This window comes from Triturus cristatus, chromosome 6 (genome assembly GCF_964204655.1).
Source record: "Triturus cristatus chromosome 6, aTriCri1.1, whole genome shotgun sequence".
NCBI classification, from domain to species: Eukaryota; Metazoa; Chordata; class Amphibia; order Caudata; family Salamandridae; genus Triturus; species Triturus cristatus.
In genome coordinates this window covers 1,255,373,235-1,255,400,632 of record NC_140589.1, presented here as the reverse complement: position 1 = coordinate 1,255,400,632, position 27,398 = coordinate 1,255,373,235, and the positions used below count along the sequence as shown (strand labels likewise).

At 43.9% G+C, this 27,398-nt stretch overlaps 1 protein-coding gene across 1 annotated transcript in view; it reads left to right on the top strand.

The window, feature by feature from the left end:
• The first annotated feature begins 816 nt into the window (after window positions 1–816).
• Window positions 817–27,398, top strand: part of FMN2 (formin 2) — a 656,752-nt gene continuing 630,170 nt past the window's right edge. The window contains exon 1 of the mRNA XM_085612201.1: window positions 817–2,553. Within this exon, the coding sequence (XP_085468327.1) occupies window positions 1,101–2,553 (1,453 nt within the window). The 5' untranslated portion in view covers window positions 817–1,100. The remainder of the gene's footprint in view (window positions 2,554–27,398) is intronic.

The window sequence follows — 27,398 nt, the reverse complement described above, 5'->3', positions numbered from 1 at the left end:
ACCGTTGCATGTGAGTCTCACACCACAGGGTTCAGTTGCATTTGGAAATCGCATGAGTCTGGCACCACGGACAGCAAGCCTAGGCAATGCGTGGGAGTCTAACACTGACCCTCTGCTTGTGACTGTCGCCATAGTTTGCATGCAATCACTACATGAGTATCGCCCTACAGAGCAGAATCCGGGTCACTGGCTAGTATCAGCGGCACGCCTTTGAGCGCAGTCTGCCTTTGGGTCGTGCGAGTGTCACATCTGGGACCGCTGTCTCCGTCACTGACAGGAGTGCAGGGCCAGACTCAAGGTCTCAAATTTCGAGCACACTCACACGATATTCGAACTATCTTGATGCCCCGTCGCTTCGTACACAAAAGCCCCTTTTCAATTACAAGATAGCACTTTCATCCAAAAACCTATTTTTCCCTGTGTGAACCTTCAAACCCTGTGATCTCCGGCACTTTTCCATTTAAGGCACCGCTTGAAAATATAAGAAGCGCAGGTGTGCGGTGCCCTGGTCTCTAGCCACTGCAAACCACTACCTGAGTCTTTACAATGAAATGCGAAGCTAAACAGATTGCAAACTTGTAATGTTTTTGCAGTGTATTTTGATTCTTTGAGATACACAGGAAAAAGGGGAAGAGGTGTAAGGGGTGTTATCAAGGGAGACTAGCGCTTCACGCAGCGCCCCATCCCCTTTAGCGCTGGAGGAGGAGGGGGGCGGCATCAACCCTTGTGTGCCCCCAGCTGGAGAGAGCCGTCAGCAGCGTACAGGGCTGCAGTGAGCGCGCGACTCTGGGATCTGGTGAGAGCACGTCGGAGACAGCGCGCAGAGAGGGGAGGCGGCAGCATCACCAGCGTCAACAACGTCAACAGCAGCATCAGTACCGAGCCAGCATCAGTACCAGCATCAACAAAATCAAGACCGGCATCAGCTGCATCATTAACTTGAGCCACAGGCCCGGCAGATGGAAGAGGGGTGGACGGGCGAACGCCTCCTCTCCACCAGCATCAACTGCCTGTGCCGCTTGTGAGCAGAGCCAGGCTCGGAGGTCCCCACCCGAAGCCGGCAGCATGTCTTGAGGGCTCCGGCTTTGTGCTCACCTGCCATGGGGAACCAGGATGGGAAGCTGCGGAAGAGCACCGCTGCGGAGGCACTGCCGGAGGACGCTTCCGGGCCCAAGGATGCTGAGGGCACAAAGAAAGGCGGCGGCCGTAGGACATTGGGCAAGCCGACAGACAAAAGGAAAAGCAAGTCGGAGACGGCGTCGGGCGGCCGGGCGTCCGTGTTCAGCACCTTACGCATCCGCAAGAGCCGAGGGCACAAGGATGGCGGTGGCGGGGGCTCCAGGGAGGACGTGCTGGGCAGCCAGGCCCTGCACACTGGCGAGCTGGACAGCGCCCACTCCGTGACCTGCAAGACGCCCGACCTCAGCCTGTCCGCCGACGAGACGGGGCTCTCGGACGCCGAGGCGGAGCCGGGCTGGGCCGGGCGCGTGGCGCCGCCGGTGGAAGAGGTGGCCCAGGCGGGCACCCAGCCGCGGCGGGAGGGTCAGAGGGGCAGCTCGGGCTCGGACACGGACATCTACAGCTTCCACTCGGCAGCCGCCGAGCAAGAAGACCTGCTGTCCGACATCCAGCATGCTATCCGCTTTCAGCTGCACGGGGAGGTGGGGCGCGGAGCCCCAGGCCGCCCGGCGGGATCCGAGCCGTCAGCCCTGGAGAGCTTCAGCGACAAGGACAGCACCAGCCCCGACACAGAGCCTGCTGCTTACACACAGGCCAGCAGTGGCACCGAGGACAGCACAGGGCTCCTGCCCCCTGAGCCGTGTGTCAGCCCGTGCCCTGAGCCACAGGGACATAGCGCTGACCCCCCCGAGGAGGTGGCCACTCCCACCCAAAGTCATCACTCCCCCACCGTGTCCCCCAGTGAGGCTGGCACCCTTCTGCTTGCCGACGACACCACGCAGCAGCAACAAGAGGAGTGGGTGCTGCTGGACTTGGCTGGCACTCCTTGCTCTCCAGGGGGTGGCTTGGAGGAGAAACCCCCTGACCATGCCACAGAGGTCACCACCCCACAGAATGGCTCCATCGGCAGTGGCGGCCTGACACCCAGCTGGACTGAGTTATCCCCCAGTTCACGTGTCTTCAAATATCCCTCCCCCAACTCGGTAAAGCCATATCCACCAATCCACCCCTACTACATAAAAACCACCACCCGCCAGCTCAGCTCACCCAATCACTCTCCCAGTGGCTCACCTGGACAGAGCCCGCGCTTCCAGCGTCGACAGCAGGAAGGGCTCAACCTGAGGAGGGGCGCGACCACCCCGGACAAACGCAGAGGGCCCAGAAACCGGGCCAGACTGTCCCATAGCCGCTCAGCAGATTGGACCGAGGAGTTATGCAGAGGCTCCCGGAAGCGCAGGCATCTCCAGGAGGGTGAGGGCAGCACCCCGGAACTTTTGGAGCATTCTGGCCTGGGAGCTGAGAGCCTTCCCACCCTGAGCAGGAAACACTCAGTGGCACCGGCCGGCAACGATGCATTCCCAGATGTCTTCTCTGGTAAGTCTTCCTGGCTATCACGTGTAGGTACTGGGCTTTGGCTACATTACACCAGCCATAAGTATAGTGCAACTCAACTTTCTTTTGGCTCGAATCCTTCTCACTGCTCAATACCAAAGGGGAAATATGAGTAATGCCTTAGAAGTAAAACAAGCAAGGAGTTTCAGGCCCAGTGGGTCAGTGGGTAAATCCCTAAAAGGATCTGATGCCAGAAGAGCTATGGGAGTGATTTGATGGATTTTACTGAGAGCATGTCAAACACCCTTAGAGTCAAAAAGAGAAATGTTGAGGTATCTGAAATGCACAAATGTACTGCTGCGCTGCACATTTTATTTTTGCCGGACTGTGAAAACATATTTTAGTTTTATGCTTTCTTTATAAATGGATGTTATGGTATTTGTGTAGAACGAACCTAGCTCGAAAGCAAAAGAGAGCGTACCACGAGGCTTTTTAGTATAAAATAACAGTGGTTCAAGTCATAGATGCTAAAAAGGATAGCTTCCTTGGTATGATATGAAATGAATGAGTGATATTCAAAAAATGTATGAGATTTCGCTTTTTTTTTAAGCCATGGAGTGAGGCAAATTTAGGGGTGAGGAAAATTAGTGTAATTTGCTTTTGCGTAATTAATACTAAATTCTGCATAACCTATGCTCTAGAATGTTGCCACAAAGGAAAATATAGCAAACAAACCTTCTCAGACACTTTAAACATGCCTATTTCCATTGATTAAAGGCTAAAAAGGAATGATTATGAATAAAATTAGGGTGCTGCTGCAAAAAAAAAAATTCACTCAGGCCTAGTCACATGCTGCTTTTCTGGAATGACATTTCTTTTGCTCTGTGCGGTGGCACTCGTGTGGGTATTAGGAGGGTTTTACATTCAGAAAGGAAGATTGTTTGTAACTGTGAAGGTAGCTTTCAGACTGTGTTTTAGAATTATACTTCTAAATCTAACCATAGCATGATAGGAGGATTGTCAGTGCTTAGTTTGAGCCGGTGGTTGCAGGTGGTTGCAACGGGCCCTGTTTTTTTGGGACCAAACATAATTTATTATCATTATGCTTTGTCCCAGAGCAAGTCAGAAAAGGGGTAAAGAAAGAGGAAGGGATTATGTAAAAAGAGTGACAAAAAGGGGAAGGCAGAGATGAAAAAGAGCCAACAAGTGTGAGCTAAAAAGGTAGTAAGTTTCTGGAGGTTGGGTGAAGGAGGCATGAGGTGGAATCAAGACTATGCAGCCTTGACATTCAACAATTCCAACATACGGCTGGCCGGCCATGAGATTATGAGAAAACGTTTGGACTCCAGCACTTATTATTTTACAAATGAAGCCCTGAGAATTCCATGGCTAGACCCGCTAGGGATGGTGTGGTCACTGAGAGAGTGTCATGTACTTATGAGGTAAAGCGGCATGCAGCACTGCCATAAATAACCACGTTTTTGAAGAATCAACAGTAAAGACAGTATTTCTGCTTGAACTGGCTCTAGATCCCATCCCTGCTCAGTTTTATACAGGTAACACAATACTATATCACCTTGTACTGGTTTTACTACAGAAAGGCATGCATGATTTTCTCTAATTGTGAAACGAACCCTCCTAAAAAAAACAAGATCAAGACCAAGGTTATGGTTTTTGGCCTCCATCAAGGTCCAGGACGGATAAAGATGCAAAGAAATTTCTTTAGTAGTAAATAATAATGAAAATACATTTCTATGAATCGTATGATAACAGTTGAACTGCCCTTCTTCTCCCCCTAGTGTTAGCTAAGAAGTTAGTAGCAGTTACTACCAGGCGATCATTAACTAGAAACATGGAAGTTTATCTCAACTTTCTCTAAGAAAGACATATGAGGCCACGGTTGCACAAGCTTTGGTGGAAGCAGGGCCGGACTGGGAACTAAAACGGGCCCTGGCAAAGTGCTCGGCCGGCGCCCACCCGGGGTTTGGGGGTGCTGCCAAGCTCTTTGCCAGGGCCGGTTTTCAGCCGATTTTGTTACAGGGCCGATTTTGCAGCTATGCTGCAAAAACGGCCCTGTAACAAAAACGGCCCCCAGGGGCCCAAAACCGGCCCCACCCGTGCGGCGCACTGGGGGATTGCCCGGTGCCCGCTACGGCCAGTCCGGCCCTGGGTGGAAGGCATCTCTACTTGTAATAGCAGTGACTCAGGACTGAACAAAGATAGAAGATAGGATACCCGTTGGGTGACAGTTGCGCTATATAAGACTTCCATACAATACAATACAATACAAGAAAGAAAGGTTTAGAAGGGTGCTCTGTGCTTAAGTGTCTGCACCCATGGTTGAATTAAGGACTGAATTAAACAACTTCTTTGCCAAAGGGACAACCCTTTGCACTATGTTAATTTGGATTTTCAGTTGCTCTGCCAGGGTCTTTTTTTGTTGGAATTTTATGATAGAGACTAGTACCCAAATTAATACTGATCTGCAACAAAGAATATAGCAAGATGTATTCATTCCATTTCAAAATCTTTATTCGGATAGAGAATAGCAACAAAATAAAGTCACACAAAGACAAGCATTATATTATAGACAAGTAGAAAAAACAAAAAAACAGCTTTCAATAAAAGCCCTACTAATTTAAATTGTTCATAATCATTGTGGGGGGGGGGGGTTAAAAACGAATCTACAGACAGTATCAATTTAATTAATAATAAGCATGATAGCAATATATACAAATTAATTCAATAAAACAACCTTCATAAAGTGCACATTGTGTTACTGACGCATACTGCAACTTTTAAAAAGGTGCCTACACGAAAAGTTAATTCATCATCTTCCAATTTAAGAATGTTCATGTAGGCAACTCATAAGTGAGCAGGCAAGGTTTTTTTTAAAAAACGGTATCAAAAACTGTTTTGTATATTCCATATAAAAAGGCCAGAAAATTAAAAAGTGAAGTGTTGTTTGGCCGTTCGACCATCGCATGGGCATGGTAATTGATCTAAGTTGACATTATACCCCATGGGGAAGCAAAGTAAGAATTTAGCTGTGCCAGCCTTTACACGGAAGAGGAGCCCTCTCTCCCTATCGGTTTTAAAAGATAACTAGATGGCTTGTATGAAACATCCTTGACAGGTAGATAGCCACAGTCGTTTTCTGGACCTCCCTTTCATGAATTACTTTGCTATAATGTGCATATAATGCCCCTCGAAGAACTTTTTTGTTCATACTATTTGCTTTAATAGGATTAAAAAACACCTGTACTTGATTAATACAACCCAAGCTCTCCCTCACTGTGGCTAGCCATGGTATATCCCAACCCTTCTCACACTTGAGGCAGTCGCGTATTATCTCTCTAGTGAGGGATGCTGCTGGGTATTTCCAAATTGCAAGCCAAAATAAGGCAGGGCGAGCCTTTATATAATCTTCTATGTAATGCAATTTCATTTAGCTGTGGCAGACATATTGTGATGTGGAGATCGGTGCTCCCAAGAGTTTTTAACAAATTCTGTCAGTCAGTCAGTCAAAAAGTCTTTATTCGGTTTAAGTGCAAACCATAAAAGCATACTACAATAAATAAACTTAAAAATACAGAATTCATTTTAAATAACCATTACAGCTAAAAAACACATTGACACAGATTGATGAAATAGAGCAATGTGTCCAGTTAAAAAACATTAAAAGGGATACAGTTCATTTCCTCAAGGAGCGATTTAAAACAGATAAAAAATTCGCAATGTTAAAAGTTTCCCAGACATCATTTAACATCTGAAGGTAAAGAAGAGCAGGTCTCACCTGAACAAAGCCTTTGTTTCTTAATATAGGGAATAAAAAGCGTTTCCTTATGTCAATAAAGTGCTCACAGAAGAAGAAAAAATGTGTCATGTCCTGTGGAGAAAAATTATCACAGGAACAAGGGCCAAGATCCACAGCCCTTTTCCAGCCTTTCCTATCTCCAAACAAGAGGTGTAATTGATTTAGTCTAAATCTAGTCAGTAAGAAACGATGATTTGCGTTTGTGACATAGCCTAAGTATGGTTCCATGGATGGTGTAGTTTTACAGAGCTGGTGAGCCCTAACGGTGCCCTTAACCAGCTCGTTCCCTTCCCTATCTATGGTAGATATGTACACAAATGTTTCTTTACACCATTTAATGTCACCTTTTACTAGGGCCTCTGGGGACTGATATAATTCAGGTCTACCTAGCTTTATGGCCAGGTTCTGAATATATTTCAGCCAAGGTATACGGGACCCAAAGTCTAGCAATGTACAGTCTTTCATGATTGTATGGTTTAATTGTAGGTCCGGGTTAAGCCAAATGCTAATCCATTTCAATAATGGGGCCAGGGCAATACTATCTTCTACAGAACCGATTCCAAGTTCCTGGTGGACATTATAGTTGGCAGTTGAAATCGGGACTGAGAGGAGGTTTTTTAGAAACCTATCCTCAACGATCTGAATGCTTTTGACATTTTTGTGGCCCCATATCTCGGCTCCATACAATGCCAAAGAGAGGCATTTAGCTTTATAGACTTGAATAAGAGCCCTCATTGGTCTGGCGCCTAGCTTTCTGGCAAAACCCAGAACACCCACTGTGGCTCTAGATAAAACAATCTTTTTTGCTGTAATTTGGGTTACCCAGGAACCTTGGTCGTCAAAAAGAACACCCAGATAAGGAAATGAAGATACCCTGGATAATTGGTGACCCCCACATTTAAACGTTTTAGACTTAGCAGATTTTGGACCAATAACCATGAAATGTGATTTAGCAAAATTGACAGTTAAATCCAAGGCCTTCATAAAGCCCGCAAATGAATCTAGCAGTAACTGTAGGCCCACTCCCGTTCTTGCAAGTAAGGCGGCGTCATCAGCATATAAGAGTGCGGGGATTAAACATTTCCCTGCACGAGGGATATCATTACATGAGGTGATTAAGGCATTGTCTAATTCATTTATGTAAAGAGTAAAAAGCAGGGGTGCCAAAATGCACCCCTGTCTAACTCCATTAGATATGGGTATGTCTTTTGTGCAATTGCCCGATTGATCGTACCGTACTGTAGCCGATAGATCCCTGTGAAGATCAGCTAAGAAGTAGACGATGTTTTTGTCTACTCCATGGGATAGGAGCAAGGACCATAGTTTTGACCTATTTACACGGTCAAAGGCCGATAACAGGTGCATAAAGGCTACCAACAAGGTACCCTTCTTGGCCACCGTGTATTTGCCTATTAAGAGTTGTAAGTTTAGACATTGGTCTATGGTGCCCATCCCTTTTCTCAATCCGTACTGAACCTTGGAGAGTGTTCCTGTTTCCTCTAGCCAACCAGTCAATTGGGCAAGGACAACCCTCCCCAGTACTTTCACAGATGAATCTATTAAGGAGATTGGACGGTAACAGCTCGGATCACCTCTGTCACCTTTTTTAAAAATAGGTATGATGACAGATTTCGCCCAAGTCAACGGTAGACCCAGTTGACATGCGTTAACGAAGACGTTAAATAAGATTTTAGACCAGATTTTTATGTCTGATTTAAAAAGGTCAGCCGGGACTCCATCAGGTCCCGGCGCCTTATTACTTGTCATTTGCATAATGGCATGTGTGACCTCTAATTCTGTAAAGGATAGGGTATAATTCTCGGAGTTCAGTATAGGCGTCACCCTAGGGCCATCTCCATCATACACCTGTTTGAAATGGCTAAACCACTTGTCTTCTTGAATACCGCAATCAAGCTCATTGTTACTTTTACCGTTAAAAAAAGGCTTGTTTACGATAGTCCAAAATTTGGCACTATTTTTAATGACATCAAGGGATAGAAGTTCGTCCCATGCCTCTTCCCTAATTTCATTTTTACGCTTATTCTGGGCCTTTTTGTAGGCTTTCCTGAATACAGCGATTTCTGCTCTGTCTGGTGGGACGGCTTTCAGAGCTCTCATTAACTTCCGTTGGGCTAATGAGCAACTGTGATCAAACCATTTCTCCCCGTTCATGGGTTTGGCCTTGCAAGCTTTTTTAAGGTCACTATTTACCTGTGAACAAATTTTGCCATAGGCGGTCAGGACCACTTCACCAAAAATCCCGTCTTGCAAACACGTATGCATTTCATCCCCAACCTTTTCCAACAAATTCTCATTAAAGTCCTTTGGGACCACTTGACACCATTTCAGGCGACGTGTTTGGTCAGTTGGCCTTATGTCCAGGGTTCTGGCAGTCGGATTGTCAGATTCTCTTTTCCTAAGATCGTCAGACAGAGTTATCTGGACAGGATTATGATCACTATAAGTAGACCAGATAACCTTATACCGACTTACATTATCTGCTAAGGTTGTACTGACAAAGATGTAGTCAATAGTGGAACCCAGACCAGTTCCTTTGTACTTTGGGATATCATTTAAATGGTTGACGGGGTGAACCAAAGCATTGTCGGCAAGAAGCTCTTCTAGATACATGCCCTGTGGTGTGTGTTCGAAGTGTATATTTCCTTGGTTTGAAGGACCTAAACTGTCCCATACAAAACAGTTGCTAAAACAATGATGAACATTAAAATCGCCAAGCACTATAACCGAATAGGGGTTCTTGTTATTTTCATTATACATTTGCAAGAAATCATATAGACTGACCAAGTGTTCATTTGGTGTACTTTTAGTAAACGAATTATAAAAATTAACAATAAGCCAATTCCCATTAGAGTTGGATTGAATTTCCACTGCTAAACAGTGAGGCGAACCTGACTCCACTTTGCTGTATTTACCCTCGAGTGACAATGAAATGAGAGTGAGAAGTCCGCCCTTTGCCCTCCCCCGGCAAGAGACCACCGCAGGTGACCAAAAGGCAGAAAACCCATCCAACAAGAAGGTACTTTCGGTGTCCCAAGTTTCTTGTAGCCCAATGATTTCATGGCCTGATAAACAATCCCTCCATAAGGGATCATGCGCTTTGCTGTTAAGGCCGGCTATATTCCAACTAAGGACACTTGTGCCTGCAGGCTGTATTGGAACAACAGCTATGCTATCCACATTATCAACATTAACATTCCTCACTATTGTCATAGCATGAGGGGTGCCCTCAGCACTCATACTTAACTCAATTCCACTTAATCCCTGGTCCACCTCCAGTATCGGGGTTGAAACTTCCCTAGTGGATAAAGAGGTAACCCAATCATGGTGAAGTCAATCATTTGAGTCTAGATCACTCAGAGCTTGAAAACGGTTGAAAGTAACGATACCATGAGAAGACTGTCCATCAGGGCAACGTGCTCTACCCTCCAATGGATCACTAATAGGTGGTTTTGTCTGTTGCCTATAAAATAGCCCAATGGTCGAACACTAAAACCCTGGTCGGTATGAGGAAGCAAAGTAGCTTTTAATAGGGTATTATTGACTAAGGAAGGATTTCTAAAATTTATTATGACACAATCCCCCTTTGTTTTTTTACGAGAATGCCCTATCCATGAAACTCTTCTAGTAGTTGAGATCTGATGGGCCAAATGCACTGGAAATCCACACTGTTTATTTAACCACGAAACAGTTTTGTTCTTAAGAGATTCGTGGGATTCTATTTTGGTATTTTGGGAACCATCCTTCAGGGGAGGAACATTTGTTAACACTACAACAAAAGGGGCGCACTCAGAGGGTAAGTCTGGTTGCGCTCCTCCTGTATGCATAAGCCTGGGTACGTGGTTGCTCCTTGAACAGCTATCTAGTGGTAAAATATTATTCACATTGGTCATGGGTACAACAGCCGGAGGTTCAACACAATTAGGAATTGCCTTTAGGGATTTATGAGGGTCAACAGATCCACATGAACCCCCAACCACACTACAAGGTTTCACGGAGGAGTTATTACGAAGGGCCACGAGCTTACGTAAACCTTCAATCTCTACCGATAGTTCGCCAATCTTGGCTACTAGGGGTTCAACTATTTTTATAATTTTAGCCTCCAAAAAGCCTACCAAAGAGTCTAATTGGTCGGGATCAATCTTAGTTGTTAGATTATTAGAAGAGGCTTCCTTCAAGGTGTCCCCAATTAAAAACGCAGAACCTGTTTTTTTGTGGCTACTTCGTGCACCTCCCCGTTTCGATTGAATGTATTTACGGGGTCTCAAAACTCTCTCTGTTATCGGGTCCGGGGATACCTGTGAAGGAAACTCATTAACATCTTTTGGAGGATCCCTATTAGCTTCAGGCAAATCTTGTTCAATAAGAACTAGATCGCCCGGGGTAACCAAATCATGATTATCATTGGAACTATTCACACCGTGAAACGGAGGGGATGAAATGGTGGATGTATTATTCAATAAAGGGGAGATGATAGTCGAAGTGGAACCTTGACCTAGAGATTTGCGCCTTTCACTGTTAATTTTGGTAACTACTTTAACTAGGTAGTTGTCTAGGGTTGAAGCAGTGGCAGATTTGTTTCCCAACGTGGGTTTAGACATGTTAAACAAGTCCCTACGAGATCCTAAAACAACAAATTAAACTATAACAATATATGTTTAACACCAACACATACAAATATACAAGTCATCCAAATGGGGTAATTAAAATCAGCACTACAGCGTCATAATTCCTGGGGATAGGCAGGTCACCAAGTCCAGAATATCGCGGTTAAATACCTTGCGGCTTAATAGCGTGGCCCGACCCGGCCTCTCTCGGTCCTCTGAGGGCCTCAGAGGGCGCGCCCTTTGCCCGGGCTTAGCCCAGCACCGCCCGCGCGCGTCCCGCGACGCGGAGAAAGCGGGCGATTTTTAAGCGCCTCTGGGCGCGTGAATGACGTCAGGGGCCCAGAGTAGTCTGGGGGCTGTAGTCTCCCCCGCTCCGAGCTGCGAGGTGCTGTGGCGGCGGCAGGGGAGAAACGCAGCCCAGGAGAGCCAGGATTCAGCGACCGTAGGACCGGGCAGCAGAGCGTCCAGCAGAGCCCACAGCAGGTATGAGCACACCTTGTTTCCTCCTTTCCCTTCCTTTCAAATTCTGTCTTCTTCACGCTGGGTACTGTTACTCTTTGTGAAGCCCCAGACCTCCGCACCATATGTTGCTGTAGGAATACATTGAGCTTTATAGATTTTCATAATTGCTAAAATTATCCCGGTCCTTTTGGTCTGCGGGAGGCCAATAATTGAATTAAAAGCTTTACAAAACTTGTTCCTGCTATATACCACATGGTCAACCCAGGAACCATTAGCAGAAAAAACTAGCCCTAGGTAGGGAAAAGTGCAAGTGCGTTGTAATTTTTGGTTGTCTACAGTGATGGAGTTTAGAAGGTACTTTTTTGGTCCACATGACATCATAAAGGATTTTTTTAAATTGGTGCAAAGATCTAGAATAGCCATAAAATCCACAAAGCCCAGCACTAGGATATGTAAAGCATTGGGTGTGTGGCCCATTAAGACTGCGTCGTCTGCATATATTATGGCGGGGAGTGTCTTACCATTGATCCTAGGGACATCATTAGTAAGTACTGTCAAAGATTTGTGTAAATCATTGATAAATAGAATGAAATACAGAGGGGCCAAGACACACCCCTGCCTAACCCCACTGCCAATTCTGATGCAGTTTGAAACCTCCCCAGCCTTATTGATCCTCACCCTTGCTTTCAAGTCCTTATGGAAGTAAGCTAAAAAGTGAACTAAAACCTCATCCAAACCATATTCTAAAAGAATAGACCATAAACAAGACCGGTTAACAGAATCAAAGGCTGAAGTAAGATCCATAAAAGCCAGATATATTGGAGAATGCTGGGCTATGGTATACTTTACAATAATTAAATTGAGATTTAGGCACTGTTCAATTGTGCCTATTTTTGTTCTAAATCCTAACTGGCATGGTTGCAAAATACAAACCTCCTCAGCCCATGCTTTTATTTTATTGTATAAGATCCTTCTTAGGATTTTCATTGTGTTATCTATCAGGGAGATCGGTCTGTAGCACCTTGGCTGGGAACGGTTGGCCTCTTTAAAAAATGGTACGATAATGCTTGTTGACCCAGTGCTTGGGAGCAGGGCATTAGTTAAGTTAATTAAAAAGATTTAATAAGAGCGGCGCCCAGAACTCAGGTTTATACTTTATCAAGTCAATGGGCAACCCGTTAAGTCCGGAGGCTTTGTTCCCCAGACTCTGTTGGATGCCATTTTCAACTTCAAGTAAGAATATTGGAATCTCAGAAGGAACCAGGTGGTCTACAGGGACCTCATTATGTGTAGGAGCTGAGTAAATCATAGAAAAATGGGCTTCCCATGCCTCACTAGTTATATTTCAGCTTATCGAGGTCAATAATTGTCCCATGGATCTCATTTCTTTGACCGCTGCTAAAAATCGTTCCCATTCTTTAATAATAATAATAATAATAATCTGGCATTTGTAAAGCGCGCAGCTACCTACCAACGGAGGTGTCCCGGCGCTGTACTTATACCGCAGAGGAACCCATCCTGGCTTTCCCTGTGAAGTGTCCACTCCTGGGCACCCCCAAGGTGCATCCAGGCATCCCCTGCGCTGTTGGGGCCGCCTGTGTAAGTGCGTCCCTAGACCTCATTCACAATTCTTCCTTCCTATGTGAGATGGCTACCTTGTACTTTTTCCTAAGCAATTTGATAAGGGAGGAATTTCTGGGGTTTGTTGAGAGTGCCTTGCGAAGCTGTCTATCAATTAAAGAACAGTCACCATTAAACCATCTCGGTCCATGTTGTGCTCCTGGGGTTGGTTTGGATAATATAGATTTGATACCCTCACATCATTTTGAGAAGGCATCAATTACCTTTGGATTGAAATCTTGTAATGACAAACATGAATCGATAAGTCTCCGTATAGACCTTTACCATCTTGGAGAAGAGATCAATATTATTGGCTCCTTGCCAAACCAATCTTAGGTTGTCTGTAGAGGGGGTCAGGTTCCTAGCGACGCATTTATTGTTATATGTCGGCTTAGGGGAGATTTTCAATACTATATTAATAGGATTGCGGTCACCATGAGACGCGCGGGGACAACCTCAGCTTCCACTAAGCAGTCCTCAAGACTAGGAGAGATAAAAACATAATCTATAGTGGAGGCACTACCCCTACTTCCAAATGTTGGTTCAGGGGGATTATTTTTATCTGTTATTGCAGCAGTTTCCATCACATTGATTAAATTATGATTAAGTAGATTATCCAGTAATGCAATGCCCCTATTAAATGGATGCACCTTAATACTGAGTCCTGTGAATGGGTTAATTTCCTTAGAGATCTTGGCATTAAAATCACCCCCCAAACAGATACCAGCTGTATTGCCAAATCCGTTACAATGTTGTAGAGTTGTGATGAAATCAAACAAATTAATACAATTTACATTAGGTACAGAGTGAAAATCATTATTATAAAAATGAATTAAGCATATGGGTACACCCCTTCTATATATTAGTGATTGAAATGTATCATTATTTGTATCTAAAACCTTGATGCTACCTGCCGCAGCAATATTGACCCAAATTGAGAGACCACCAGAGGGGCGACAAAACTTAGGAATTGGGGCAAGAGTATTATAGCATTCAAACCCTTCGATGTATAAATCTTGCGTAGCCCAGGTCTCCTGAAACATAAGAATGTCCTGTTCTCGTATTATATCGAGCCAGTCTGGTAGAATAATTTTTTACTCTAAGCCAGCGACATTCCAACTTAATATATTTAAATTCAAATCATTAGGTACTTTATTTAACGTAACATGTTCACTTGGCTCTAAGGAGTGCAAATGAGCATTCAATATAAAGGTGATCTCATTGGTTACCAATGAGGGCGTCAGTCAGTCCCGGGTATCCAGATCTGACAGTGCTGAAAACGTATTATACATAATAGGGTAAGGGGCTTTTTTTGTCAAGGGCCCAGTAACCGGTTTATAGAAATAGCCCAAAGTTAATGGGTGGATGTGTGTGGGGTTAGTGGTAAAGTCCTTATGTGCCTTCAATAGTGATCTGACCATGGACGGTCTAAGAAAATTGATCACTATGCAGTCCCCCTCTAGATTCTTTGGTGACAAGCCCAACCACCCTACTCTCCGTACCATGATAATGTTATTCATATCTGACGCCTTAAACCTCCTATGTTTGGATAGCCAGTCCACACATTTATTACGCAAATCATCCCAAGTCTCCCCCTGTTATTTCTTAAGAGTAGACATCCCTGCCAGCACCAAGACACAGGGGCACGCTGCTGGGGGCAATCTTAAAACCTCTGTGTTGGGCTCGAAGGTTCCTTTTCTCGGGAAATCAGATGGGCTGTTACTCATACTGCCTGGGTTTGGGTCCACGCCGCATAGGCTAGCCACTGGATCAGACTGATATGTGGATGGCAAATTTTGGGCAGTCCTGACTGTGTTTCTGCATTAGTAAAAGCGAAGGGATTTTCTGCCACAACATTAGGCTTTAGTAAGAGACACTCCTTAACTTTACTACATATTATGCATGAGCTTTCGATTAAAGGACCACTAGACAACATTGGAATTGGGGACAGTGACTTAGAACTAGGCCCAGCATCAATTATCGGAGTTGAACCCCTCCTTGTGTTAACAACAGTCCGGTTGGTCTCTTGTTGTTGACTCATTTTGTTCATCAAAGCGTCCAGATGATCTAGGCATTCCCAGAGGGAGGTAAAATTCTCGTCTATCTGATCCTTGATTCGTGCAAAGACAGTGTCCACAACAGTGTCAAAAAGCATATCCATCGGAATACTATGTTCAGGTTTGGAAGATGCAGCTTCAGTCTGTGTGTGCTAATAGAACTAATTGGTGCAACCTCTGGGATATGAACATTTGAGGGAGACTGTATCCACGAGCTCAAAACAGTACGTGCTGAGCTAGAGCGAATAGGTTGTTTACTTTTAGAACTGGTAGGCTTCCCGGGCTTCCTCTTACGCTTAGCCACTGGGACTGCAACAGGTTCTGGTGTGGTCGTGTTTAACTGTTGCCCTATCATATCATCTCCCTTGGAACTCCCACCTAGAAAAGCTGTATAGTTGGAGCTGGATCCCAAAGGCATCGAAGTGTAAGGTACAATTATGGGCATGTAGTTGACTTCGGGTCGCGAGACAAAATCAGCTGTGGTCGCTCCTACTATTGAACCATTCAGTAATGCCTCATTTCCCAGGCACAAACGTCGTTCGGTTAGTTCAATTTCACTAGAGTCAATGCTATCGACCCTTTCCAACATACTATCAATGCTAGTGGTAGGAGGCCACAAAGGCAGTGTCACTGTGCGTTTCCCCATTGTTTAAACTTTATGTACGTTCTATCAGTTTATGATGGTATACGAGGGCACTCACCTCAGTCAGTTAGTCACTTGGTTATTGGGAGATGAATGGGAGGGGACCAGCCCTGCCTCTTCCTGTTGCTGACGGGCCCACCCTTAGCCCGGGCTTCGCCCGTGCGGAGGGCTGGCATTCCTGCTCGTGTCCCGCGATGCGGGAGCCCTGGCCAAGATTTAAGTGTCTCCTGCCACGTGGGTCGAATTGTTGGCGGCGTTGGCGGCGGCCGTGCCGCTCAGCAGGCTAGGGATTGTGGTTTGCCCCCCCCCGCGGCCACAAAAACAGTCAGGAATGGTGGGAGCCCTGGGCGAGATTTAAGCGCCTCCTGGCGCATGGGTCGAAGCGTTGGCGACGGCCGTGCCGCTTAGCAGGCTGGGGATTGTGGTTTGTCCCCCCGCAGCCACACAGTTAGGAACGGGCTTTTATTAATTAGTTGCTTGAAAATCCAAGTGAAAGTAATACATGTCAATATATTTAAAACTTCTTGAGATTACAGTATCCCCAATGTATTTCTTGCCTTGCCATTCTTCAGAGTGAAAGTATCCAACTGTAATTAAATCTGCTGCGCTTCTCGGGGAGCAAACGCTGGGAGTCCAACAGCAAGATGTATTATGAGTGATTGGCTGTCCAAATTGGAGTTAATAATAGCAGATTGTCTGCCGCCCAAACACCTATGAAAGTAAAACACCATACTTTAAAATTGGCTGCATACAAAACGACATTAATTATCCCACCACTAAATGTGCACAAAGCATTTCTGTTTAAAAGAGTTTCCAGACTTCGAAGAGAACGTAGGAAGTTTAGATTTAATAAGGTGCCATCATTAGAGTTTAGGGAAAATGGTTAAACCATTGTTAATAGCTTTTACACTCTGCCACTAAAGTTATTTGCTCAAAGTTAACATTGTTTCCGGTGCACTTCTCAGCACTGATGGCTCCCAGGATTATCCATAAGTTATTATGAATCAAGCATTGGCAAATCCAATGCACTTGGCTTGCACTGTGTGAGGAGCCCTGCAGCTAGTAACTATGGGAGAGTTGCAAGTAGGAGGGGCTGGGTGAATGAAGCCAGTGTGGTCGTGAGTATCAGGGTCGATGATCCAGCCAGGACCGCAGATGCTGGTTCTGCTGTTAACAGGTCTACAATTAATGTGGGTGCAATGAGGAACTACTTTTCCACGTTACCAAAATCATAATGTAAAATCAATGACACAGTGTAAGTATTAGCAAAATGCTGCGGCCTTGTATTGATCAACCGAGCTGTCTGTAACCATACTCTGGAAAGGGATGAGGGCGCACACTTTTTTACAGGTTGATTTCAACATTTGTTTAGTTTAAACTAGATTATGTGAATCAGCTATTGGTTTCCGGTGACACCCAGTTGCATTCTGGTACTTGCACATTTAAGCATTTTCATGATGGGCTTATCGAGGCTATTATTGATTGGCAGAGGTGTTATGGACTCCAGGAAGAGAACCTTTCAAGGTCAAAGAATATCTGCCTACGGAAGCAATACAGAGGAACAGGCAAAGGTCTACACCAGAAAAAGGCAAACACAAACAAGACAAAACACAGGAACAGCATAGAGAAGGCAAAGCAATCCTAATGTGAACAAACAGGGAACAAAACCAATAATGGACAAACAAACTAGAGTACCACTAGGGCTGTACACATGTAAGAACTTCCCGCAGCAATAGGACACGTCAACATCTCTGTAGATTACTGTTACAGATAGTTACATTACAAATCCAATAGAAAAAGGGCAGCAGAAGTGATTCTGTACCCGGACCTTTCATCACAAACTAGGGTTGTACTTACCTACATGAGACAAGCCCAAATGGGTCCACCATGAGACACAGTGGCAATTCTTGAGAAAATAGAAATGCACAGTGTCGCAATTAAGGCACTTTAGACTATATGTAACTCAAGACCAAGGATGAGACAGCAGTTGCCTCCTGGAAACCAGGAGCCAACCCCTGTACAAAAAGAATGCACATTTACACAGGTGACCACAAAATAGTACACTTACCATTCATAAGAGGCCAACAGAAGTACACAGAGCAAGTGCGAGAACGCAGCTTAAGAGCAGTAGCAAATAGTAAGAGGTCATTCAAGGAAAAACTGTAGAACAAACGGGGCAGGAAAAGCACAAGGATACCAAGAACTTTAAGCAACAAGAGAGTGGATCTGCAAGGGAACAACAGATTGTAGGAGAAGCACAGAGCAGGGGCGTAGCACAGGCCCCCGCAGCCCCGTGGTGCGGGGGTGGCCCCCGCACTCCAGGGGCCCCCTCACTCAGTCTCAGCAGAGCCATCAAGCAAGTTTCAAGTCTGTGCGCGCACGCGCACCATTTAACTCATGAGTGAAGTTCAATCATGAATTAAATGGTGTGCACCGTGGCGGTCTTCCCATAAATTAAATGGTGCACGCCGCGCACGCCACGGCCAGCGGCCTCTTCATTATTTAAATGGTGCCGATTTGGCACAGCGGCCTCTAATTGGTTAGTAATGGTAGTGCGCACGCGCACGCCCGGGCCCCAGCTGGGCCTCTATTCTTAATTATATGGTGCTCGGTGGCGCGCTGTTGTCTACGCGAATCCACGTCTATGCGAGTGCATGGCCGTGGGCTTCAGGGTGGGGCACAATGCCATTGTCGTGCACATTGTGCAGCGGCAGCGCAATTAAAAGTGCTGGACTCAGGAGTGGCGTGAGTTGTGAAGTGAGCGAGGCATCCCAGGAGGAGGACCCAGCAGCAGCAAGATATCACTACTGTACTCCTGAGAAGGAGTGGACGATCCAGTCACCGTGCGGCCGCCGGGGCCCAGGCATAATTTAATTATTATTATTACTACTAATACTAGCCCCTGCCTGGCTAGCCTTGCCCTGTCTTTTTGCTGTGCCCACTCGGTGCTCGCGCATGCCTCTGAAGCTGCAGGCCAGGCCTCTCAGGTGAGTGAGTCTGATGGAGATATTTTTGAAACTAGACACAAAATGTGTCTTCTGAATAAATGATAACGTCAGTATAAATGCTCAAATATATGGATGCCATTGCCAAACACCAACAAGCACATTAAATATAGACACAAGCCCTGAACATTCTTCTTCTGCAAGATTCAATTTAGAAAATATGTGCTCAGAAAATGCATCGGGAGTTTAGAGGCTCCTTTGAATTGAGTCCATAATGCCATAGAGATAGAACTCTGAAATTATGCATGTCATAGAGATAGAACCCTGAAATGAAGCAATGCATTATATTCCTCCTCACACACCTCCTGCTGAGGCGGAAGTGCGCATGTTGACGCTGCAGATATGAACTAATTCAGACTTCCTCTGTGGCAAGAAGTCAGAAGATGCCGGGGGTGTGAGAGACATTAAAGGGTGATCCCAGACTCTGGCAGTGCTGCGCTGCGTTATACAACATGTCATTTTACTACTGCTGCCAGATATCCTGGAAGCAATTCCCAGAGGGTGTAGATATATTTAGTACTGCAGATTTCCTGGGACCACCCACCAACATCTATACTTGTAGCATTTCTAAACTCTTCTCAGATCTTTTTCTATACTAGAAACAGTCACAGATTTACCCCAGCCAAGGGCTGCTGTATCTCTCCATCCAAGATTAGAGGAAGAAGCGATGAGCACCAAACTTCGTCGGGGTACAGGGTTAGGGGTTTCTCCACATGACAACGTTTTCCTCCACAGCCCAAAAAAATAAACTTGTACATTTGCAAGGAGGCTCCATTTCGGCTATGCATACTTCTCCACTGTGGGGAACTCCACAGGAGAGATAGGAGCCTTTACCAAAATTCACATGACATTACCATAAATCCACTGTCATCATAGCTGTGCCTTGGTGCAATCACTGCCCACACGTATACGACATTTTTGTGTGTGAAAAAAGCCCCAACAACACTGAATGATTGCTGCCTCCAGGATTTGTTATGATCTTATGTTATTCCTTATAAATTATGAGCCATCATGATTCACAAACACTGACTACCCATCACTTGCGCAAAAGTAAAAACAATGAATTTTCTTTAGAGAAACAGATTAAACAGGCATTGACATTGTGCAGCTCTTCAACAGACAACACCACATAATTTAAAAAGATCCCCAGACTTGAACAGGCAATTGTTTTCATTATTCCTGCTCCTTTCCCATCTTCTCTTGATGACTTATAGCCCTCTGCTTCCGAGGCCGCAGGGACGTGATGGTGCTAATGAGTTCACTCTGTGCGGTCTGCCAGTCTGCTGTCTCAAAGATACTTTGGCCTTTACTTACATCTGACCGGCCAATGCACTGACTTTATAGTTACTGGCGGAGATCGCTGACCCTTGGATTTAAACAAGCCGTGTCCGGCTTCTCCCTCAAGCATACCACCTGGCCTATCAGCGCCTTCTGTGGTGAAAGCATAGCTGCATTTATGCAGTGTGTTGATTGGCCCCTTATCTAGAGCCAGTGGACAGCAGCTTCCCTTTTCTTTGCCCCACCCACCGCCTGTGCTTGATAGTCCTGAAGGTTAGCTGTGGAGTTCAGTGTGTAGGCAGTATGTAGGCCAAATGGGTCTTTTGTTCTGAGTTTTAATGATGATTTCCCCTATTTTACAGCAAAGCCTGAAGCAAGCTCAAATGCACGGCGTGATTACTGAAAAGTGAAAACACCTATAACGTGTATGAAGTGGCAGAAGGCAGCTATCTTATTTTCTTGCCTCGCTAATGTCCGTCCCCAAAGGCTATGTGTGACAGGTCACAGTGTGGGATGATTTGTTTTGGCTGTCTGTGGGCATATAGGGTCTTGTGCATTGTGCTTTCTTGCTTATTTATCTGCTATATAAACCTTGCCGGAGCAAGCTTAAATGCAGAGTCGACATCTCTCATACCTAAGTTATAAAACATATATAGAGCATATGGGTGGCAGCTTCCTTTTTCATTGCCTGTGCAGTACAGTCATGTGGGGTAGCTTTGCAGGTCAGTGTGTCAAGTGACTTATTTCAGCCTGTATGGTCTGGTGCTCTGGGTTTTACTGGTGATTTTTGGATTATACAACAAACCTTGCCTGAAATATCCTTAAATAAACACAGTTGCACAATCCTTGCCAAACACCTACAGCATGTGAAGTGGCAGCCTTCAGCTAAGAGCTTTCTTTTTCCTTGCCTCTCCCACTGCTAGTACTGTCCCCAAAAGAGTCGATGCGACACCTCAGAGAGTGGGCTGATTTGTAGGCTGTTTGTCGGCCTGTTGAATCTGGTATGATGGCTTTTACTGTTGATATCCATTCTATCACCACAAACTTTGCACTGCAGCAAGCATAAATTCATGCAGTCTACCTTACCTTGAAATCACATATATAGCATGTCTTGATAAGATAAAAATTACCCCTATTTGCAAATGGACCGCTCTTTTAGCTTTTATTTTGGTGCCAGGCTTACTTTCTTTCCCAGTGAGTCGCCAATCTATGAACACTTAAGGGCACGCTGGATGACAACAGGAGTCGCTGAGCCAATATGTACCTTTATTACCGTAGGCAGTAAAGTACAGGAAGTCGCTTTGGGAGACTGTAAGACTCCCCAATCCATTGGTAAGGACAGCATTTAATGTGGTGAGAACGGGGGACCTCTGCATGCAGACATTCAGGCCAGCGAGCAATCCAGAGTAAGATGGGGTAACACAGGCAAGGTGATACCGTGATAGGAGGAGCAGAGAGAGAGAGGGAGAGAGGGGGGAGAGACTGAGAGAGAGAGGGAGGGGGGAGAGAGAGAGATGGAAGAGAGAGATAAAGAGAGATAGACATGTTGACTTCTGGGACATATGCAGGGTAATGCCGTGGACGAAAACGAAAGATACAGTATCTGTACAACCAGGGTAGCCCCAACGAGTGCAGATAGGTGGGAATAGGAGAGCGTAGGCCAGTAAGGCATGACTAGAGAACACAAGCAGCACAAACCATGGGCCTGAGGTAGGTTGACACCTGAAAGCCTAGGCATGCTGTGACCAAAAAAAGAGGGCCCCCACTCTGCCTATTCCTTACATTTGAAATGTACATTTACTGCTGTAGTGTGAGAATGCATTTCATGAAAAGGAATATAAAGTAGGGTTGCCAAAAGAAAAATGCCAGCCATGTGTTGTTTAAAGACCCCGAAAGACCTCGTCTTGACACTAAATAGGGTTATAAATAAAAATGTATGTATTCATTTGTAATTCAGGCAGCCCTAGAACACAATTAAAGCGCATTCTATTTATATTTGCTGTTCTAAGTATGCACAGAGAGGTGCTGAAAATACGGCTTTAGGTGACTGCTTATTTTTGTTGGTGGGGCAAAGTGGTAGGTGGTGGGCCGGGCCGCTGAAGGGGCCCCCTCATTGTGCTTTGCAGGGGGGCCCCCTTAAGTTTCGTTACGCCACTGGAACAGAGAAAGGGCACATAAGCAGGGAACAGAAGCTAGGAGACTTAGAGAAAATACAAGAGCAATGGCAAACAAAAGGAATAAGCAGAGGGAAATAATAGCAGGAACAGAAGGAACAAACTAGGAATAATTAGAAAGGGAGCAGCCCAGAGGCTGCACCGAACTGTCTAAAATGGGCAGACAAGGGAGTAAAGCAAAAGCAATGCAGGACCTGGAGAAAGGTGCAGTAAGCTGAACAGACACACGACAGACTCTGGCTGAAGTCAGGCAGGAACTGGTCAGGAACACAAGCAACAAGAGATCCAGTCCACAGAGGAACAATCTTCAAAGCACAAAGGAGGAGCGACAGGCATTGACCTCTTATAAGTAGTTTCAGACAGTGGCAAACCCAGGGCAGTCACAAGACTGGGTTGTATAAGAATAGGCACAGGTATATGCAGCTCCCACCTCTGGAAGAAAGAATCCAGTGCTGAGGAATAACAGAACTACTCCTTTTGGAAGTATTGCATACTGGATTCTGGGTCTCTTGGAATAGTGGGCAATGTATTCTGGGTTCAGTAGTCCATTGAAGCAAACATAGGTTATCCAGTGATTCTAACACTGAAATGGGAAGCAGACAGACGTCATACAGGGACTATGGATGAGTCTTAGTGGTGATTTCCAGGCGGCATTTTGTCCATGTATAACTTCCCCCAGATGCGGAAACAATGGAATTGTAACAGAGGAGTCCCCAATTTCAGCAGTTGTTTCGCCTTGAATCAGTACTGGGGGTGGAGATCATTTGACCTATGAGAGAGATGTTTCTATGCTTTCAAATTAATTTTAAACATTATGATTTATATTGATTCCATCAGATTCATTGTATATATTAGGAAGTCAATAACTTTACTTCTAATATCTCCATTACTATGAACAATCTGCTATATAAATATACTTCGGAGTGCTGGATGTTTATTTCGTAGAAGAAATACACCTATATTTGGATATATATATATATATATATATATATATATATATATATCCAAACTATTGTCGATTCTCTTCACTCAATCAACAGCCGAAGACCAAAATGTTGCAGAAAGCGGTGATTTATTGTCGTTTATCACTCAACCCAACGCGTTTCGGGGACAACCCCTTGATCACGAGTAACAGGTATCGTTTGGCCAATCTACTTAAAATAAACAAACCATCATGTGACAAATGATAATGGAAAACAGACTTAAAGAGTTACCATCACTCCAACAGTCGTGTTGAAATTAAATAAATGTGACAAAAACATGAAATGTTCTTTAAAGCATTAGAAACAAAATAATTGCTGATTTAGACTGTTTTTCACAGTGTTACTTTCACAATGGAAAAATAAATAAATAGTCTCAAGGATAGGTCTGAAATTATTAAACATGTTATTATTAGCCATTCGTCCATTCGATGAAACCCTAGGAAAACTATAATGTTCCTTTCTAAATTAATTAATCATAACTTGAGTGATGCTCAAGAAAATAATAAAGCCCCAGTGGGCAATCATTGTGTGTCTCAAAATGATCATATGTAAGGGTGTTGGACGGAAAATCGGCTGATCTTCTATAATATTGAACAGAACTCCATCCTTTTCATGACTGCTTCCTAATCCAATAAATCTGTGATCTAAACAAAAACCAACAATGATCAATAAGTTTCATAAATTAAACATGTCAAACAGATACACATAAAGATACAAAAATGTGTGATGTTGAAGGCTATACAAAAGATCTTGCTACTTAGAATAAAAATGTTAAAAAACAGTGTTAAATACAATCCCTAAGGAAAGTCTGTTATGCTATTAGAAAAGTCATGAAAAAGCAGCTCATTAAAGTTTGTGAAAATGCCTATCCCATAAAGTTTACTTAACATTGACAATAATAGAGGCATGGATGCAGAAAAAACCAGCAGGAATAAAAGGCGAGGGTGATGTGGACTTTTATCCCAAATGTACAGACAATTCTTCGTCACAATTATGCCCTTCAGGGGTCATCGTGTGGTATTGGATAATAAGCCTTGATTCTAACCGTCTTAGATCTTGTACACGATTGCCTCCTCTTATGTTCACATTAACCGAATCCAACACCACAAAGGATAATAATCTTTCATCTTTGTTATGGGCTGCCTGAAAATGTCTAGCCATGGGGTATTGTTTGTCGCCATTTCTTATGGCTCTCAAATGTTCTAGTACTCGTTTCTTGGCTTTATGCAGAGTGCTCCCTATGTACGTCTTTTTACAGGGACATTGCAGAGCATACACTACGTGATCTGTGTTGCAGGATAGATGTTTTTGGATTGTGAATGGTTTGCATGAAGGTGATAATTTGCATTCTTTGCAGTTTTTGCTGTATTTACATGCTTTGCAATTGCGACAAGTGAAAAAACCCCTAATATTGAAACCTTTCTCTTTGGATGGCTCTAGTGTTTTGCAAATGGTGTCCTTTAAAGACTTAGCCTTTCTGTACGTAATCTGTGGGTAGGATTCCACTTGTGAAACCAGGTCTTTGTCAGTGGATAGTACATTCCAAAATTTGTTGAGACTCTGTCTTACTTGCTGGGCTTGTCTGCTAAATGTGGTTATAAATCTGATCTTATCATCAGGGATGACAGCTTCTACATTGGCTTCAGTCAAAAGATCAGTTCTGTTACGTGCTCTGACCTCAGTTTTAGCTTTTCTAATGACTGTCTTGGTGTAACCTCTTTCAAGAAAACGTTTAGTCATAGCTTCCTCTTCCAGGTGATAACTATCATCTGTGCTGCAATTGCGTTTTGCGCGCAAAAACTCCCCCAAGGGGATGCTGTGGATCAGATTTCTTGGGTGGCAGCTTCTTGCGTGTAGAAGGCTGTTGCCTGCTGTCTCTTTACGAAACAGCATACTTTCTAATTTGCCTTCTACCACCATCAGTTTGAGGTCAAGAAACTCTAGTGTTGAGCTTGAGAATTGACTAGTAAAATTCAAGTTGAAATCATTACTATTTAACTCTTCAACAAAATTCATGGCCTCTTCTTCGCTGCCATCCCAGACAACAAAAATGTCGTCTATGTAGCGTGCCCAGACAATTACATTTCTCTTTCTGGTTTCCATTTTATTTACTATGGTCTCTTCCCAAAATCCTAGGTAGAGAGTACTGGGGGTGGAGATCATTTGACCTATGAGAGAGATGTTTCTATGCTTTCAAATTAATTTTAAACATTATGATTTATATTGATTCCATCAGATTCATTGTATATATTAGGAAGTCAATAACTTTACTTCTAATATCTCCATTACTATGAACAATCTGCTATATAAATATACTTCGGAGTGCTGGATGTTTATTTCGTAGAAGAAATACACCTATATTTGGATATATATATATATATATATATATATATATATATATATATATATATATATATATATTTTTTTTTACAAAAATAGAAAATACGATGAAAACAATTAATTATAAATACAAATTGAATTCCCTGTTTTCCTACATAGTTCATTCACATCTTGGATTTCCTTATTATATTGATGAACCCATTTTCACCTTTGGTAGTGCATTGGGTAAACATTGGTCGATCTCATGGATACTTTTCAAAGTATAATCCTTCCTGTGTTCTTGTTCTAATAGACAATCTGTCTGACAAATTGTCCTTAATGTACTTCTAGAAACAGGTTTTTTTGGAGCCGCTCAACAAAAGTGCAATGTAGCCACTATTTTTGGCCCTTTGTCCTCGATTAGAATTGCAAAATACACCAATAATCAAGATACCGTGGTCCCCTCTGGACTCTGGGATCCTGTGCCAATACACCTCTTGCACCAAGAGTCTAGCCCCCTGTTTTATGTGAGTCACATGTTCAGTTGTTAGTTCTAAAGTAGTTTCCACTTCATTGCCATTACCTATCTGATATAAAATGCAAATTCATAGCATCCTATGGAGGAGCATGCTTAATTTTTAGTGATAACGTTTCTGGCAATTCATTGTTGTGAGTCACCTATAGTGTTGGTTTCTCAGGACTGGTCCAATGTTTCCAGTAACAGCTTTCTTATACAGACCAATAATATTTCTCTCTCTGTGGGGTGTTTTGCATTTCCTGGACTTCATAGCCCAGTGCCTGTTTGTTGATTGCCCCCGAAAGGTTTGCACAAGTAATGGGGGCAGTCAATTAAATGCTGGCACCTCAGGGCTCTGGCCCACTTCTGGGTTCCCAGAGGTGGGGTATATTTGTGCACACCTTTGATGGCCAGTAACATTTTTTTTGTATTGACTTTATTGAACCTATGCTGAGGACAGCAGTCCCACACCTCACTTCCAAATAAAATCACTGACACTACCAGTGCGGAAACCCAGTTAGACTCAGTGTCGGAGCATGAAATTCCTATTTTTTCTTTACGGCTTAATATTGATGCTTTCTCTACATGCTTTGTCTTGCGTCCAGGTATACATTTATTCACTCTCCTAAATTATTTTTCCCCACGTCCTATTTATAGCTGTGTTTCCCTTACCAAAATACCCCTCTTTATTTACTATGAAAATGAGGTCTGTTATTTTTCCCTGATGTTGTCCCTTATTGCACTCAATGGTGGCTGTTAGTTTTGAAAACGGATGAGTGATCTTCTACAGCGTTGTTTGTGGGGGGGGGGGGGGGGTTAGATGGGGGTAGGAGGCTCAACTCCGAGAATATAAAAAGAACAACGGGCTAGTTAGTGTCAAAGTTATTTCAAGTAGAGTTTATTTTGGTTCCATGAAAAATCCATAAAAACTGCATACACAAAAAACATTATTCCCTCGAAACTTCAGTGTACTGTGCACTGTTTCAGTGATTCTCTGATGAGTTCCGTCATTTTTTCTTGTGCATAGGGCACAAGAATATCAGTGAAAAGATATGCTACAAATATGATGGCATGGTGTACCAAAAAACTGCAATTCGATAAAACAAACTACATGAAGTATTTCCATAGCTCATTTTCACCAAAAAGACACATTAATTACCTTATTAATTTACTTTCTCTCAATTTCCATGCTGGCTTTAAAAAGGTTCAGTGCATATTTGTATACCATTAACAATCCCAAGACAAGCACAAATCCCTTGACATCACTTACAGTTCATGCCGCTTGATTTGCAAAGAGGTTTGTGGTAACTTGCTCCTAGTACTCTGTTAAAAAAGAATGAATGGGCGCAGGCATGGTCTTGTATAGATGATATGATGATTTATTCTT